The sequence below is a fragment of the Dicentrarchus labrax genome, unplaced genomic scaffold, assembly GCF_905237075.1.
Source record: "Dicentrarchus labrax unplaced genomic scaffold, dlabrax2021, whole genome shotgun sequence".
Classification (NCBI taxonomy): domain Eukaryota; kingdom Metazoa; phylum Chordata; class Actinopteri; family Moronidae; genus Dicentrarchus; species Dicentrarchus labrax.
Window position 1 is genome coordinate 31,000,624 of NW_026136711.1, and position 15,068 is coordinate 31,015,691.

At 39.0% G+C, this 15,068-nt stretch overlaps 1 protein-coding gene across 4 annotated transcripts; it reads left to right on the forward strand.

The window, feature by feature from the left end:
• Positions 1-1,106: 1,106 nt before the first annotated feature.
• Positions 1,107-13,661, forward strand: ccdc66 (coiled-coil domain containing 66). Of its 4 annotated transcripts, none has more exons than XM_051415700.1 (21): positions 1,107-1,287; positions 2,569-2,627; positions 2,768-2,790; positions 2,933-3,163; positions 3,265-3,514; positions 3,656-3,809; positions 4,132-4,226; positions 5,114-5,169; positions 5,795-5,887; positions 6,548-6,679; positions 6,802-7,034; positions 7,284-7,368; positions 7,463-7,621; positions 7,731-7,809; positions 8,454-8,531; positions 8,709-8,964; positions 9,764-9,983; positions 10,143-10,195; positions 10,836-10,990; positions 11,978-12,111; positions 12,865-13,661. In XM_051415700.1, the coding sequence occupies exons 1-21, from the start codon at positions 1,277-1,279 to the stop codon at positions 12,940-12,942; spliced, it is 2,634 nt and encodes an 877-aa protein (XP_051271660.1). In that variant the 5' UTR covers positions 1,107-1,276; the 3' UTR covers positions 12,943-13,661. The 4 variants fall into 4 exon arrangements, with proteins under 4 accessions (XP_051271660.1, XP_051271659.1, XP_051271661.1 ...); XM_051415699.1 differs by having other exon boundaries at positions 8,457-8,531; positions 10,806-10,990; XM_051415698.1 differs by having other exon boundaries at positions 1,108-1,287; positions 10,806-10,990.
• The last annotated feature ends 1,407 nt before the right edge of the window (positions 13,662-15,068 follow it).

Sequence of the window (15,068 nt, forward strand, 5' to 3'; positions counted from 1 at the left end):
TCCCTAAAGAAACATTTATTTTCTCATTCACAATGGCCTTCATGGACCCTTTCAATGACACATATATATATATATATATATATATATATATATATTGACAAGGCATTTACACTGTAGTGTGGTGTGCTGTCTGTCGTAAAATTGAGTCTAATAGTCAACATGTGGTAATAAAGCTGGAGGAGCAAAAAGTATGTTGTGCTGTGACCTATGGAAGCTCATTTCCACCAATGTTATGTAATAAAAAAGATTCTGTTAGTCATTATAATGAGAGGCTTTCTCAAAAGTAAGTAAGAGTAAAAGAGGATCTCAAATCTTTATCAGTATTTTGAATTAGTGTCTCAAAATAATGAGAAAGTCTCAATATTTAGATTTAGTATATGAAAAAAATTATTTTATAAAAGAAAATAGTGACAGAGTATCACAAAGTCAGTGAATTTCTCCTAAAGGGGATCAATAAACATCTTATTCTTATTAATAATAGTAATAGTAGTAGTAGTAGTATTAATAGTATTAATAATAATAATAATAATAATAATATTAGTATTATCAATAGTATTATTAATAATAATAATATTAGCATTAGTAATAGTATTAATAATAATAATTAATAATAAGAAGAAGATGAATAGTATTATTATCAATAGTATTATTATTATTAATAATAATAATTTTTAATAATAATAATATTATACTATATAGTATTAATATTATAGTATTAGTAATAATAATATTAATATTAATATTATTATTAATAATGTTATTATTAATATATAATAATATTATTATTACTAATACTATTATTAATAATAATAATATTAGTATTAGTAATAATAATATTATTAATAATATTAATATTAATAATATTATTATTAATAATAATAGTATTATTAATAATAATATTACTAATAATAGTAGTATTATTAATAATAATATTATTAGTAATAGTAAAAACAGACGTTATATTTCGACACGTCGGTCTGATCGTTTTTAAATAAATTCCCAGCCCCACAAATGCAACATCTTCTGACGTAAACCTCCAAATGAAGACGTTTGATTGGCTGTTACATTCACACTGGAACAGAATGAGCCAATCGGTGGAGCCGTTGTTGGTCGTCGTCAGCAACCAACGTACACAATTTAACAACCAGGAACAGGCGGTGCGGTCAGCCCGCTGCTCTTTAGCTTCCATTATAAATCATTAACCGACCACATTGTTCCTCTTATTATTATTATTATAAGTCTGTGCCGCCATCTCCGCAAAATATTGTCTGTCGGCATGAATCTCGGGTGAGTGTGTTATTTTCAAACGACCAGTAGCTAGCTAGGCTAACATATCTCCCGACTGTGTCGCAGTGAAAAGCACCGGAGGGATTATTGTGTACTTTTGTGTACTTATTGTGTACTTATTGTGTACTTATTGTGTAGTTTGTGACCGAAAGTGCACCAATAATCCAACAGAAACTACAACTAATGTGAACAACGAGCTGTGGTTGTGCTTTAAGCCACAGGGCTGTTTGCTTTAATGTGTCAGATAGATAACGTTACATATTATTATTATTATTATTATTATTATATACTTTATTCACCCAGAAGGACATGTAGGGATGCAGTAGCTTACACAGCAGCCATACTACAAACAGACACACTCAGGAATATAAGGATAAAGTGAGTCCAGCCACCAGAGCTGCAGCAGAGAGATGTCACTGTAATGAGAGTATTCATTTAACTTCCTGCAAACAAGAGAGAAATAATAGACACAACTTTTAATTAATCGCAGGTTTCATCAGGTAACACTTCATTTTCACGAGACAGGTCACTAACTGTGATCTGGAGTTCATGTTAACTCAGTAAAGCATCATTCCCACCAACCGAAGCCAGTTAATGATGCAGGAGAAAAGCAGAGTAATGACTGTAAATGTGTGACGTTGTTTAATATCCTCTGCGTTGACTCATTGTGTGACACTATGTAATGTCATTACCTAGCAACACCATACAGCATGTACTGTTCTGTCTCAATATCTCAATGTCACAAAAACACAACAAAAGTCGACACAGCTCTTGTTTTCGAGCGAATATCGGTTTGTTAATTAAGACCAAAGGCAGGAAAATGTGTATCTTTGCCCCCAAATGACTGAGAAGAACACAAATGAGATGGTTTTTCTGGAATAAGAATAAGATCTGAATATGTGACATGGTTCTTTGAAGGAAAGCACAATTTAAATTATTAATAACACACGCTGTGTTGCTTACTGCTGGAATATTTATTAATTTACAATGTTTTGGTCATAAATAAATATACCTGATGAAGTTTGAACAGACTGAAATGTTGTAAATGAGAATAAATATTCCACATTGGTCGAGCACTAACTCACAGACCTGTCTGTCCAGTTTAGCTCATCATTGTCCCACAAGAGGAAATTATTATTGCAGCAAGACGACGGCATTAAAACATAAACACAATAGGACAATTGAAAAGATTAAGGAGCTGGTACTTCACACACAATGCAATCAAATGGATGTTGTGGTGTTTCCACTACTTTCACTGATATTTCCACTTTCCTTGAACAGAGACGGCCTCCTGTTTGAGCTTGAAAATGGAAAACCCAAGTTGATTTTACTCAGTCGTGGTGAGTCCTTTCAGCCTTTGAATTCTTTAGTTTTCTGGGGGAAAAAAGTGAATATGAACCTGTGTGTGTGTGTGTGTGTGTGTGTGTGTGTGTGTGTGTTATTCGTGGTTGCTCACTGTCACATATTTTTTCCACTGCAGGCGTTGAGAAGAATGCAGCAAAGGTAGGAATCCTCCTTACAGCCTGCGGCCACATATTGCAGTGTACAGAGCATGTTTATGTTCCTTATGGACAATATTGCTGAAAGGAAGAAATAAAAACCATCCTGGTATGTGATCTGATTTAAGTTCACTTGATCCCTGCAGCTGTCCTGCAGGTCCAGAGTGGCTAACATCCTGAGCTCCAGGCAGCCGTCCTGTGTGGAGGAGGTGCAGGGAGAGGAGCATCCAGCCCGGCAGCAGGCGGGAAGGCAGAGAGAAACCAAGAACAAGGCAGGAGGAGCAGCCGCCTCCTTCGCCTCTAACAACACCACCACCACCACTGGGGGGAGGAGCACCACTGTGTCATCATCCAAGACACTCAAAGTTGTGGCTAAGGTAATATCAGGCTGCGTCCCTTTTAATTTCTTTTTATCTGATATCATAGATAAGATAACATTTATGTTATTTGTGTCTGTGTGTGTGTGTGTGTGTTATAGGGGAAGTCAGACAGACACAAACACGGCACTACTGTTGGCTCCTTGAGAGGCAATGGGAAAACGGGACAGCCTCAGAGCAGTGGAACACGAGCCGGTGGAAAGGTGGGACTAAAGGATGCGTTGGTCAGTGGGAACGCAGGACTGAAGGACAGTGTGGTGTGTCTGACCAGTGAGCAGCTTCAGCAGATCCTCAACACAGTCCAAACCACCAGCAATGGCCAAGACCCACCAGAGGACCACAGGACCCAGGGTAGATGTAGTGCATTAACAATGAATGAATGACAGTTGACAGCGGACTACAACACAGAGAGAACTGAGCTGTTGCTATCAGATACTAGACTTTCCCTCCTTGTCGATACAATGTACAACGTCACATCTTTTTCTCTGTTAGGAAATCCAGCAGACTCAAAATCTGGCTCCTCGATGAATGAAGGAGGAAGAGGGAAGAGAAAGGAGGAAGACAGAGGAGGAGGGGAAGAAATAAAGAGGGGAGAAGGAGGAGAAGGAACGGATAGACCTGGAAGCTCACAGGATAAAGACAACAGGTGAGGGGAGCCAACCTCAGCAGGCTTTTTTAGTTTGGGCAGCAGACATACATTTCTTCAGGATGCAGTCCCATAAAGAAGACACTGAAACAATAAATGTGCAGGACCATGACGGTTTACACACTCTAATGTCCTCTCAGGGAGGTCACGCTTCTCTTCTTAGATCACCATAAATACAGTAAAACTGACTCTAGAATAGGACCACATCTATATTCCACTTCTTCATGTCTTCACTGTATTAGAAACACACAAAAATACGTGTTTTTTGAAATGTATATTTCTAAAAGGTTGGTTTCTACATGATGTTGCTGCTGTTGTTTAGGTTGCCTGGATGTCTGTTCAGCTGGCTGGAGGAGCGACAGTCAGAGAGCAGAGCGGCCATCGATGCCAAGAAGGCTCAGTGGAGGAGAGAACTAGGTATATGTGCATAACAAGCATTTAAGAACGCCAGTGATGCATATTTATATTTATTGGAATGGCAAACTGAGAATTATCACCAACTTTATGAAGTGTTTTAGCCTCTTTTAGCTCCTAGTTTAGTTTTTATGGCACATTGGCTGTTTGGTTCAGTCTCATTGTTTCCAGCAGCAGCAGGCAGCAAACTAACGCTTATAAAAACACTGTATACTTCCTGCCCAGCACCTCATGATGGACAGACAAAGTTAGAGCTTGTGGCCACATTGAAACTGACTGTTGTATCAGAGAAAAGATCTCTAACACACCCACCAAACAAGAGAAAATGTACATCAAAGCCTGTGGCACACCTATTCGAGGAAATATCGTTTCACATTGAACATGCCCTGATGACAGTTGGTGGGTTGTTTGTCAAAATCTGATCAAACAACACTCACACAGTCCTGAGGAAGCAGATTAACTGAATTTCTGACTTCTGAAATTAATAAATAAAACCTAAAGATGCTGTTAAACTCTGAATGTAGTTATTTAGTCCCAATTATTTAATGTTAAAGAGAAATACTTGTATTACTAGAGATTTGAAGGCAGGTTTTCAAGGGCTTTAAACACAGCTTTAAGCCCACAAACTATAACGTTTGATACCTTTAATTTTCTACCATAATTAACTAGTTTACAAACCCTCAACAAAACACTTATATCCTAGATCTTCCTAAATACAACCCATACCCCAACATGAACACAAACCTTAATTTAAATGTAAAAGTCTCTCCTCTCTGGTGAGGAAAGAGTCAGAACAAGTGAGGGAGGTTGAGCAGTATCAGTTAAATTAAATTAGTTTTCTCTCTTTTTGTGTGTGTGTGTGTGTGTGTGTGTGTGTGTGTGTGTGTTAGATGAGCAAGTGGCAATGAAGCAGCAGCAGCAGCGCTCGGCCCCTGGCAGGCTCCAGGTATGGCAGATATTTCACCTTTGTTGGTTGTGTTTTCCACTGTGGGAACGAGATGTGCAGCTTTGTTTACACCCGAGAACTGCAAACTGTTTCTGATACTAGAATGATACCTGATACGCTTGTTTTAGATGCATAACAGGCACCAATGTAGGAAAAACAATAGTGCAACATTCCTGAGGGACGTGTTGAATATTTTATATCAATAACAACAACAACAAAACACTCACAGTCACTGATATATTCAGTTAAAGGTCAAGTGTTTAGGATTTAGTGCCATTCTAAAGTGAATGATTCCTATATCCAGGTTATAATACATTAATGAAAACATACCTATTAGTATTATATTCCATCTCTGACAATAGAGCCTCCTAAATGTTACACACTGGACCTTTTAAATATTTCAGGGTGTCATTTTAACTAAAGGTTGGAAACCAAAACACTGACACAAGTAATGATGAACAGTGTTCGGTTTATGAAACCTCAACTGGAGAAGATCAGACTGACATTTGATCAGATTAGATCCAATGTTGACACAGATTGGAAACATATGTCCTTTTATGAAATATTTCACAATCTTTGTGTGTGTGTATGTATGTGTGTGTGTGTGTGTGTGTGTGTGTTTCAGGCCGAGGAGGACACAGAGAGTGTGTTATCAGTTCAGAGCTCCATCAGCCACAGAGAACAGCCTGCAGCCATCAGATCCAGCCTCAGACTCGGGGTAAATTTGACCTGTAAAGTAAAATTCTTTGTAGCTTTTCCAACTTTGGTTTGATTCTTCATCCAGGTGATCGAGCCTAAATGGCACCAAATAACAGCACCTCTACACATAGATACAGTCCCCTTTCTCTCGTCCCTCCACACTGCAGACACAGTGGTAAAAACCTTGCATGTAACGGCACTAGGTGACACACATAGAGATGAATAGATACAGGCTGGGGAAAAATAACCGGTGTGGTAATCAAAGATGGTAATCCTCATTGCACATCACGCCCCAGAATAAATAAGACAGTTTGTAGGTTATGCTGCACATGTACCTCAAACAGTGCAACCAAACATTACTGTTTCAAGGGATCAAGTCTGTTTTCTTCATGTCCACAAATCAAAATGACAAATAAATGAATCTCGATTCCATTAAAAGACCCAAACCAACAATTAATTGATCTACTAAGATTGTATATAATAATTGTCTGTGTATCCACAGTGTGATATAGCTTATTTCTCTGTGTCATAAAGCTCCATTGTTGTTATTAAACACATCAATGAGCCGCACTGTTGCACTGAGTGACGCGTTCCTTCATTACCGTGAACACAGGCACTGTAGTTTATTTTGCTTCAATCCCAGAAACAATTGAGAATCCTGAGCTGTTTCTCTCTGTAGGAGGTCACTCCGATGGAGGTGCTGAGTGTCGAGAGGAAAGAGGAGCAAAAGAGACGCTGGCTGGAGGAGCTGGACCAACAGAGAGAGGAGACGACTGAACGCAGGAGACGAGAGAAACTGTTGCAGCAACAGGTACGGTTGAACCCAGAGCCAGGTGCAGTAGAGACACAATAGAAACCGGGGCAGGAGAGATCCTGTAATTCACAATTAATGTCTGATTCTCTGTTGTTTTATTTTCTAACGTGTCTCTGCAGACGGAGGACCACGAGCACTGGGCCTCACACTTCGACTCGCTGCAGAGAAGACCTCCTGTCCAGACTGCCGCTCCATCAGCTCCACCTCCAGCCCTGTCTAATGGCTCCGAGCGAGGGGACTGGGAGCCCTCGTCCAGCCTGTCCCTGGTCTGGGAGGCCATGAGCAGCTGTGGAGCAGAGAGCGTCGGGGGAGCCAGCGTGGACACAACCAGCGGATACCCGACCAGAACCAGGTACGATGGATCGATGTATGAACAGCTCTGGAAAAGAAAAATGTTCTGACACAGGAAGACGATGTCCACATTCTTGGTCCCGCCTACAAAGCTCTGATTGGTTCAGTTGTTCTTCCAAAAAAGGGCTGTCAATCATCCTTCATGCTGTATTTGAGTTTCTGAACAATCAAAGATGTGGGCAGTGGATGGATGTAAGTACAGTATTTACTATATGAATAAATGTTCTTTGTTCTCCTGTGTTTTGTTCAGTTATCTGAGGTCCATGACCGCCCTGCTGGACCCGGCCCAGATAGAAGAGCGAGAGAGGAGGAGGCTCAAACAGCTGGAGCAGCAGGTAGGAGGAGGAGAGAGACAAGGAATACAGCGAGGAAGGAGAAGTACAGGTTTTATCACTTCGCTACCTGAATATTTTACTGTCTTTCCTCCAGAGAGCGATTGAAGCTCAGGTGGAGGAGAAGCGGCGGCAAAGGGAGCGAGAAGAGGCGAGGAGGAGAGAAGAGGAGGAGGAGGAAGAGAGGAGGGTGGTGTATGACAGAGAGATGCTGGAGAAACGGTACGGGGTGGACACACAGAAGGAGAAGCAGAAGGTTAGAGCGACACACACACACACACACACACACAGGCAAACAGTGCACAATTCTTAATAATTAATCATTTCATCTCCACACCGTCATTGAACTATTTTCTGTCCTCCAGGAGCAGCAGAGCCATCAGGACGAGCAGCCAAATAAAGGCAACAATGAAAAAAGACATCAGGAGAACTCGGAGCCTGTCGGTGAGCAGAGCTACTGCAGTATTACTGCAATATTACTGCAATATTACTGCAGTATTACTACAATATTACTGTGATATTACTGCAATAATACTGCAATAATACTGCAGTAATACTGTAATATTACTGCAATATTACTGCAATATTACTGCAGTATTACTGCAATATTACTGCAATATTACTACAATAATACAGCAATATTACTACAATATTACTGTAATATTACTGCAATAATACTGCAATATTACTGTAATATTACTGCAATAATACTGCAATATTACTGTAATATTACTGCAATAATACTGTAATATTACTGCAATATTACTGTAATATTACTGAAATAATACTGTAATATTACTGCAATATAACTGTAATATTACTGCAATAATACTGTAATATAACTGCGGTATTACTGAAAATATAGGAGAAAATAGATTTGGTAGATTTTTATCTGAGAAAAAAAAGAGTCAGTAGTCAATGTGAATGTGAACATAGACCAGAACTAAAAGGCAAAATTATTTCCTATTTTATTTAAGTAAAGGTTTGAAAGAGACCTAAACAAGCAGGTTGTTTATTATTATTCTCCTACCTGTATGTGTGTGTGTGTGTGTGTGTGTGTGTGTGTGTGTGTGTGTGTGTGTGTTCAGCAGTTACCAGACAAGGCGAGGGTTTGGAGGAGGTCAGCAGTTCAGCCTCCCCATACAAACACACTGCTGTACAAACAGGTAACTCAGCTGTTACTACTGTTAATACAACTAACCTGAACCTGCTGAAATTCCAATGCAGAGAGTCTCAGATAGAGATTTGATGGCTTAATGTGGATTTACTCTAAAGGTTGAAAATCCTGACACAGCTTATCTTCTTGTGTGTGTGTGTGTGTGTGTGTGTGTGTGTGTGTGTAGAGGCAGTTCCCTCTTTCCCACTCAGAGCCGACAGAGTTCAGACTCCTGATGTCTCTGCACAGTACCAGCCACCTCCTTCCCTCTCTGCTGCTCCTCCAAACAGCAGAAGCCGAGCAGTGAGAACAGGCAAGGAGAACATCTGTCTGCCAGGAGGAGGAGGCAGCAGAGGAGGAGGAGGAGGAGACCCATATGAGGCGTTTGCCAGGACGGAGAAGAGCAGGAGAGACAAGAGGAGGCCGGAGTGGAACACACAGAGGTAGAAACACACACAGCTTTAGATGATCACTCTGACGGGAGCCTCCTGGATGTAGTTTCATAGTGTTTGTTCTCAATAACAAGACACACAAGTCTTGTGTTTCTATGTATTTATTGGTGGTTAAAAAGCCAGATTACAGGAGCCGCCACATACTAGACTAAAGAGTTTGTAGATGGGCAGGAAAAGGAATAAAAAAAACATAATTCTCTTTGCTAAACAACTTTTCTTTAGCTTTTGTTGACAGCTGTAGAGTTACAGGAGAGAGGATGACACACAGATAGTTAAGTGACTATATATTTTACATGATGCCTTCCAAGGGTCTGTCACTAGTACTCTGTGAACATGTAATAAACAGTTTGTATCAGTAGACATTGGTGGAAAGTAACTATAAAGATATAAAGATCTTATAAAATATGATGCTCTATTTAAGACTAAACTACCCAACAGTATAAAAAAAGTATGGAAAAATTAGCACAACCTTGACCAACTACAACAATGATTTATGTTAAATTTATATATAAAAGTGTATTATAGTATAACATGGACTCACTATTTACTACTTAAGACTAAAACTGACTGTTGTCTAATTCAGCTGTGTTGCTCTGTTAAGTTCATATTATTCTTTAAAAACTTCGAGAACCACAAATGTAATTCACTGAACGTAACAAATATATTTCCTTATTCGATGATCTCAAGTTTAAGGTTCCCAGTTTAGAAACATAGCATGTCTCCCGAAACCTCCATGTTGTCTTCAAGAAGTGAGTATTTCCTCAGATGGTCTCGGACTCTGTTTCTACAGGCCCAGTCGTCAGTTCGTTCCAGCCTCGGAGCGTTACCCGGCCTCTCTGCAGAGGAACAGACAGGAGAGTCGGATGAAAAGGCAGGCCGAGCTCCTCGCTCTGCAGGAGAAGGCCTGTCTGTCCAAGACCAACCCTCCACCTCAGAACCAGGAGCCACGTCTCTGCTCCAACCCCACACAGACCAGAACCAGTCCCACCAGGAAGATAGGAGGCCTCCTGGTAGCTGGTCACACTGTAGTCCTCCATACTGAATTCTGAAAAGCTGCTTTTGTCGTCATTTTGATTCATAAACCGTTTGCTATTCCTTCCTGACAAACATTGAGCAGCTTCTTTCTGCTGGCTGGTGATCATTCAGTGGTTGTGTGTTAACTGTTGCAGGTGGAGAGCGTTTCCAGAGGACACAACGTCTCTGCAGCCGTCAGCACTGAAAGGTGAGCAGCTCCGACTGCAGTTGTCTGACTGTTAAACCCCCAAACACGCTTTAAAACAGACAGAGGAGGAGTTTCGTCTCAGCCTGGTTGACCTTGTTACAGTAAGGTAATAAAAAGCTGATTCTCTCAGAGAAAATAGGATTAAATCTTTAAAGTTCAGGAGTGGAATTACATGTTTTCTGAACAATGAAATAGGAGGTTTGACTTATAAACTGGTTAAACCTTGATTGTGTTCCTCATCTTTAATGGGCAAACATTGCCTTAATACTATTTTATTATTTATTATTACTATTTCAACCAAATTAAATAATTATTTATTCCTTGGAAACTTTGTTCTTCATGTATGTTGAATTTCAGCTGTCCACTGACAGACTAGACTCGTTCGAGATGATCCCTGCACCATGCACGTCAGTTAGATTTGCTTTGATGTCTTGCACAACGATAGCCTCATGAGATCGAGGCGTTGCAGTTTATTTCTATATCTGAATGTGGTCTGCAAACTACACGTAGCCTGAATCTTAACAGGATGTAAAATATTTCTGTGACTTCCTGTTTGTTCTTTTGAAGGTTGCTCCATTGTTTTCATGTCTCGTGATGTTGCCTCCTCCAGGGGGCGCTCTCCTCCCGTCCCTGCTGTCAGACACAGAGTTCAGAGTCAGCAGGCCCCGCCCTCCTCTACCCCTCCTCCTCCTCCTCCTCCGGTCCTGGAGTTCATCCCTTACCTCCGGACTGATGAAGTCTTCAAGTTGGACCCACTGGAGCCTGCTGACACCCCCCCACCGCACACACACACAGGTTAGAGAGACACACACACACACACACACACACACACACACACACACACACACACACACACACACACAATAATAATTAAAGGACCAGTGTAGGATTTTGTGGCATCTAGCAGTGTTTTTAGATTTTTAGATCTACTAAAAACTAAAAGGGCTACTGTAGAAAAATAGAACAGGTTGTCGGGTAAAAACTGGACATATATGCACACATCATATGGAGCTGTTGATTCATTGATTAGTTTAGTTAGTTTATTTTAACTCACATACATCCCCCAATAAAGTATATCTTCTTCTTCTATACACTGTCCTGTTGCCCCAAATATTCACACAGAGTTGAAACCAGTTGAGCTGAAACTAATGTGTCATTTTTGGAGCACAAATCCCAAATATTCTCTAAAATCAGCGACTGAAACATGAGGATTTGCTGCTTTGTCGTATGTGACAGTAAATAGACGTTAACGTGGGACCTGAGAGTTTGTAAATCCAATTTTTTCCCAGTTTATCTGTAAACTAACTGATAATTTAAGTTTTATGGTATTTTCATTAACAGACTTTTATTTGCTTCAATCACTGAACTCAACCTGCCTTTATTAGGAACAGGCCTTTAATTCTTTTTACACAAAACTCAGATGGGAAATCAAATTGTTTATATAAACCAGTATGAATATTACTTTAGGCTATCGAATAACATATCAATTACAAATCATTTATTTGATCATTTGGGGCTCATAGTTTCTGTAAAATGAACTGAACCATTGAATTGTGGAGAATTTAACCGATGTAACGGTTTGTATTGTGTCCATATTGTTTAAACATTTATATTTTAAGCAGCTTAGAACTCGCTCTATAAAATCCAGACCAGGCCTCTAATTGAGACCTGCCTTTATTGAACCAGACACCTTCAATAATAGTAAAATAACAATATAAAGAACAGACTGTGTCTCTCATTGGTGATGTACACTGTAAGTAAACGATACTTTCTCCTCATCAGAAGCTCCTCCTCAGAGCTCAGGGTCTCCTCCTGCTCCCTCACATCGGGATCGCCTCCTCCACCCCGAACTGCTTCGTAACACACACACACACCGACAGCAGGAGATCCTGAGAGGCCTGGCTCAGTTACGGCAGGTAACACACACACACACACACACACACACACACACACACACACACACACACACAGATCAAACTGTCCACTAAAGCCACAACAAGACTGAATGTTTGAGGCCGATGTCAATATTTGAGGGATTAAAACATCTGATATGGGCTGAAATTATTAATTGATTTGTCGATCTGAAAAAAGTTAATCAACAATAAATGATTTAAATAATTGAATCAAACAATAAAACTTGTATAGCACTTTTCACGTGCGTTTGTAATCAATGAAACAATCAATAAAAACACAAACCGAGGAAAAGATGAAAACTAAGAGGTCAAAGAAAGTTCAACCAAAAACCAGCTTCTCCAATGTAAAGATTTATTATATGACTGTTAACTGAATATTTTTATATACATTTATATATCCGGACATTTTATTTACTTATTTATTAATAAAAACTTATCTGACTGATTATTGGACAGTAAAACTATTTATTGTAGCCCTAAATCTTTGAACAGTATGACATTGTTTAACCAAAAGCACAAAACATCTGTATTTTTATTGAACCGTGAACCAGATGTTGATGTGTAGATTTAACTGGAATAAGAGCTGATACAGGTTTCTGAAACCAGGATCTATAATCTATAATCTATAATCTATTAACCAGGATGCTCCTAAAACCTGATCATAGACGTGAAGGTGAACTCAACAACAGGATGAATATGTGCATCCTCAGGAAGGATCCTACAGATGTACCAATGAATGTTTGTGTGTGTTTTCAGGGTTTATTACAGAAGCAGAGGGAGTTGGAGACGGATCTGAATCCTCTACTGAAGCGCCATGACAACGAGCTCCGATGACCTCTGACCTCTGTGTGTGCGCTGACAATGAAGAATGTTTCAACCAGCCATCATGGACAACATTCAACCTCTGAAACTGGACGAGTGCCGCAGTGTGTTTACTTACAACTGCAGCGGATTCTTGGGAGTTTTTTTTAATCCAGTTGACATTGGAGGTGACTACAGTAACAGAAACTAACATTTGCTTTGTCTGATCACACCTGATTTTAAAATGTTTTTTAATTCTGACAGCAGGAATGTGAGTTGCAGTTTCAACACGAGCACTTTTAACTTTGACCTCAGTGTTTCCTTTTTAAATCTGCTCCATCAGCTCTACCTCACATCAACATCTTTATAACACGAATAAAACTAAAGTACCGCTCATGTTTCCACCTGCTCACTGACTGAATTTATGTGGACGAGTAACATTTTCTGTGACGATTGTATTTTTAAAGTTCTGTTTTTGATGCACTTTCTAAACGAATGACACGGTACCAAACAGGTATTGAGAGTTACCGTCTTTTATTCTTCTTCTTCTTCGGGGGGTCGGAGGCACCACAGTTCCTGCAGAGGACAGTCGACTTATTTAAATCATGAATCAAAGTTATTTTGTTTCTTCAGCTTCCTGCTGGACGAGGAGCTTCTGTGTTATTGTAATTTTTCTTTTTTTTTAAGTTTGTATTGTGTCAGTGTATTTTTTTATTTATTGTAAGTGTAATAAATAATTGAGAATAAGTGTACTGAGACCCTTCACATTTCTTACAACTGCACACAACCTACAGGATGTAGGTTGAACACAATAATGTGAACACAACTTCACTGTTAAAGCCACAGTGTATTACTGTATTACCTCCAACAGAGATGGAGCACCTGGTTTAAGAAGCAATTACAAATATATACATTCAAAATGAATTATGTTAATTGAGGAAACTGCTCTAGTTTCACAGGATCATGAGCATTTAATCCTAAAAGCTCTCAGCTCCACAAACAAACCCAGTGTGTATGAGTCTGAAAGGTCAAACATTATTTTACTGCCCATCTTTTATCTGTAACTCCACGTCACTAAAATGGTCTGTACATGAAATTATTATTTTGTTATGTCTCGAGCCCTCATAAGAAGAGAATATACTAGTGTTATATAAAGTTTGCAGACCCCTGACCCAGGGACAACAGAGTAGCTTTATCTGGGACAATATTGTGAATTTCTCCTTGTAAATAAACACTAAATAGATAAAAGTCAAGGAGCTCAGTCAGAAGTTATTAAATATTGAGTATCTGTAATAGAATCCAATCTGATGTTTATTTTTATATTGTTGACTTTTTGCTTCATAATTCAGCCGCGCAGTGCACACGCTGGCTGTAGTAAGGATACATTAGAAGTAATATAGCATTTTATATCAGTTTGACAGCAGGATAGATCTGTTTTTAATTGGTTTTATGTTTTGTATACAATTTGAGTTTTAATAATAGTTTGGTGGTTTGACTATTTCAAGGATAATTCCCGTTAATTACAATTTGGGTCTTAATTTCATAGTTTGAATTAATACTAACACTGTACTCACCAATGAGCAGCTGAGATCTGCGCTCAGGGTGAATTCACTATGAAGAAGTCGACAAACAGCAAAATATCACAGCAAAGAGAAAATAAGAGATCTTTTTAAAAAGATTACATTTTACTTTAAATTAAATAGACTAGCATAATCTATCGATTTGTTTAAGCAAAGGTTTGCAACAACAAAAAACACTCACTATAAACAGTCTTTTGGTTTTAGACTGTTGGACAAAAGTAAAATAAACAACAACTTGGGTTTTGAGAAATTGTGACATTTTTCTAATATTTTATTAATGAAACAACTGATCATTAATTAAAAAACTCATAAGTTTAATGAGTATTAAAAATAATCATTTATTGCAGCCCTGTTTCTCTGTATATTACTGTATTGACTGACCTGGTTTTTTGAAGGCCTCATGTAGAGAATCTTTGTGTCTGGCTTCAGGTGTTAGCAGACACATACATTGTACTATGTATTAACTCTACTACCAGTTTCAGGTACTTTGAAGGTCTTCAGGCAACTTCCTGTGGAGCAAATACCTTCTTTTTCTGCCTCAGAGAACAACAACGACACAAAAAGGATCAAATATGAAAA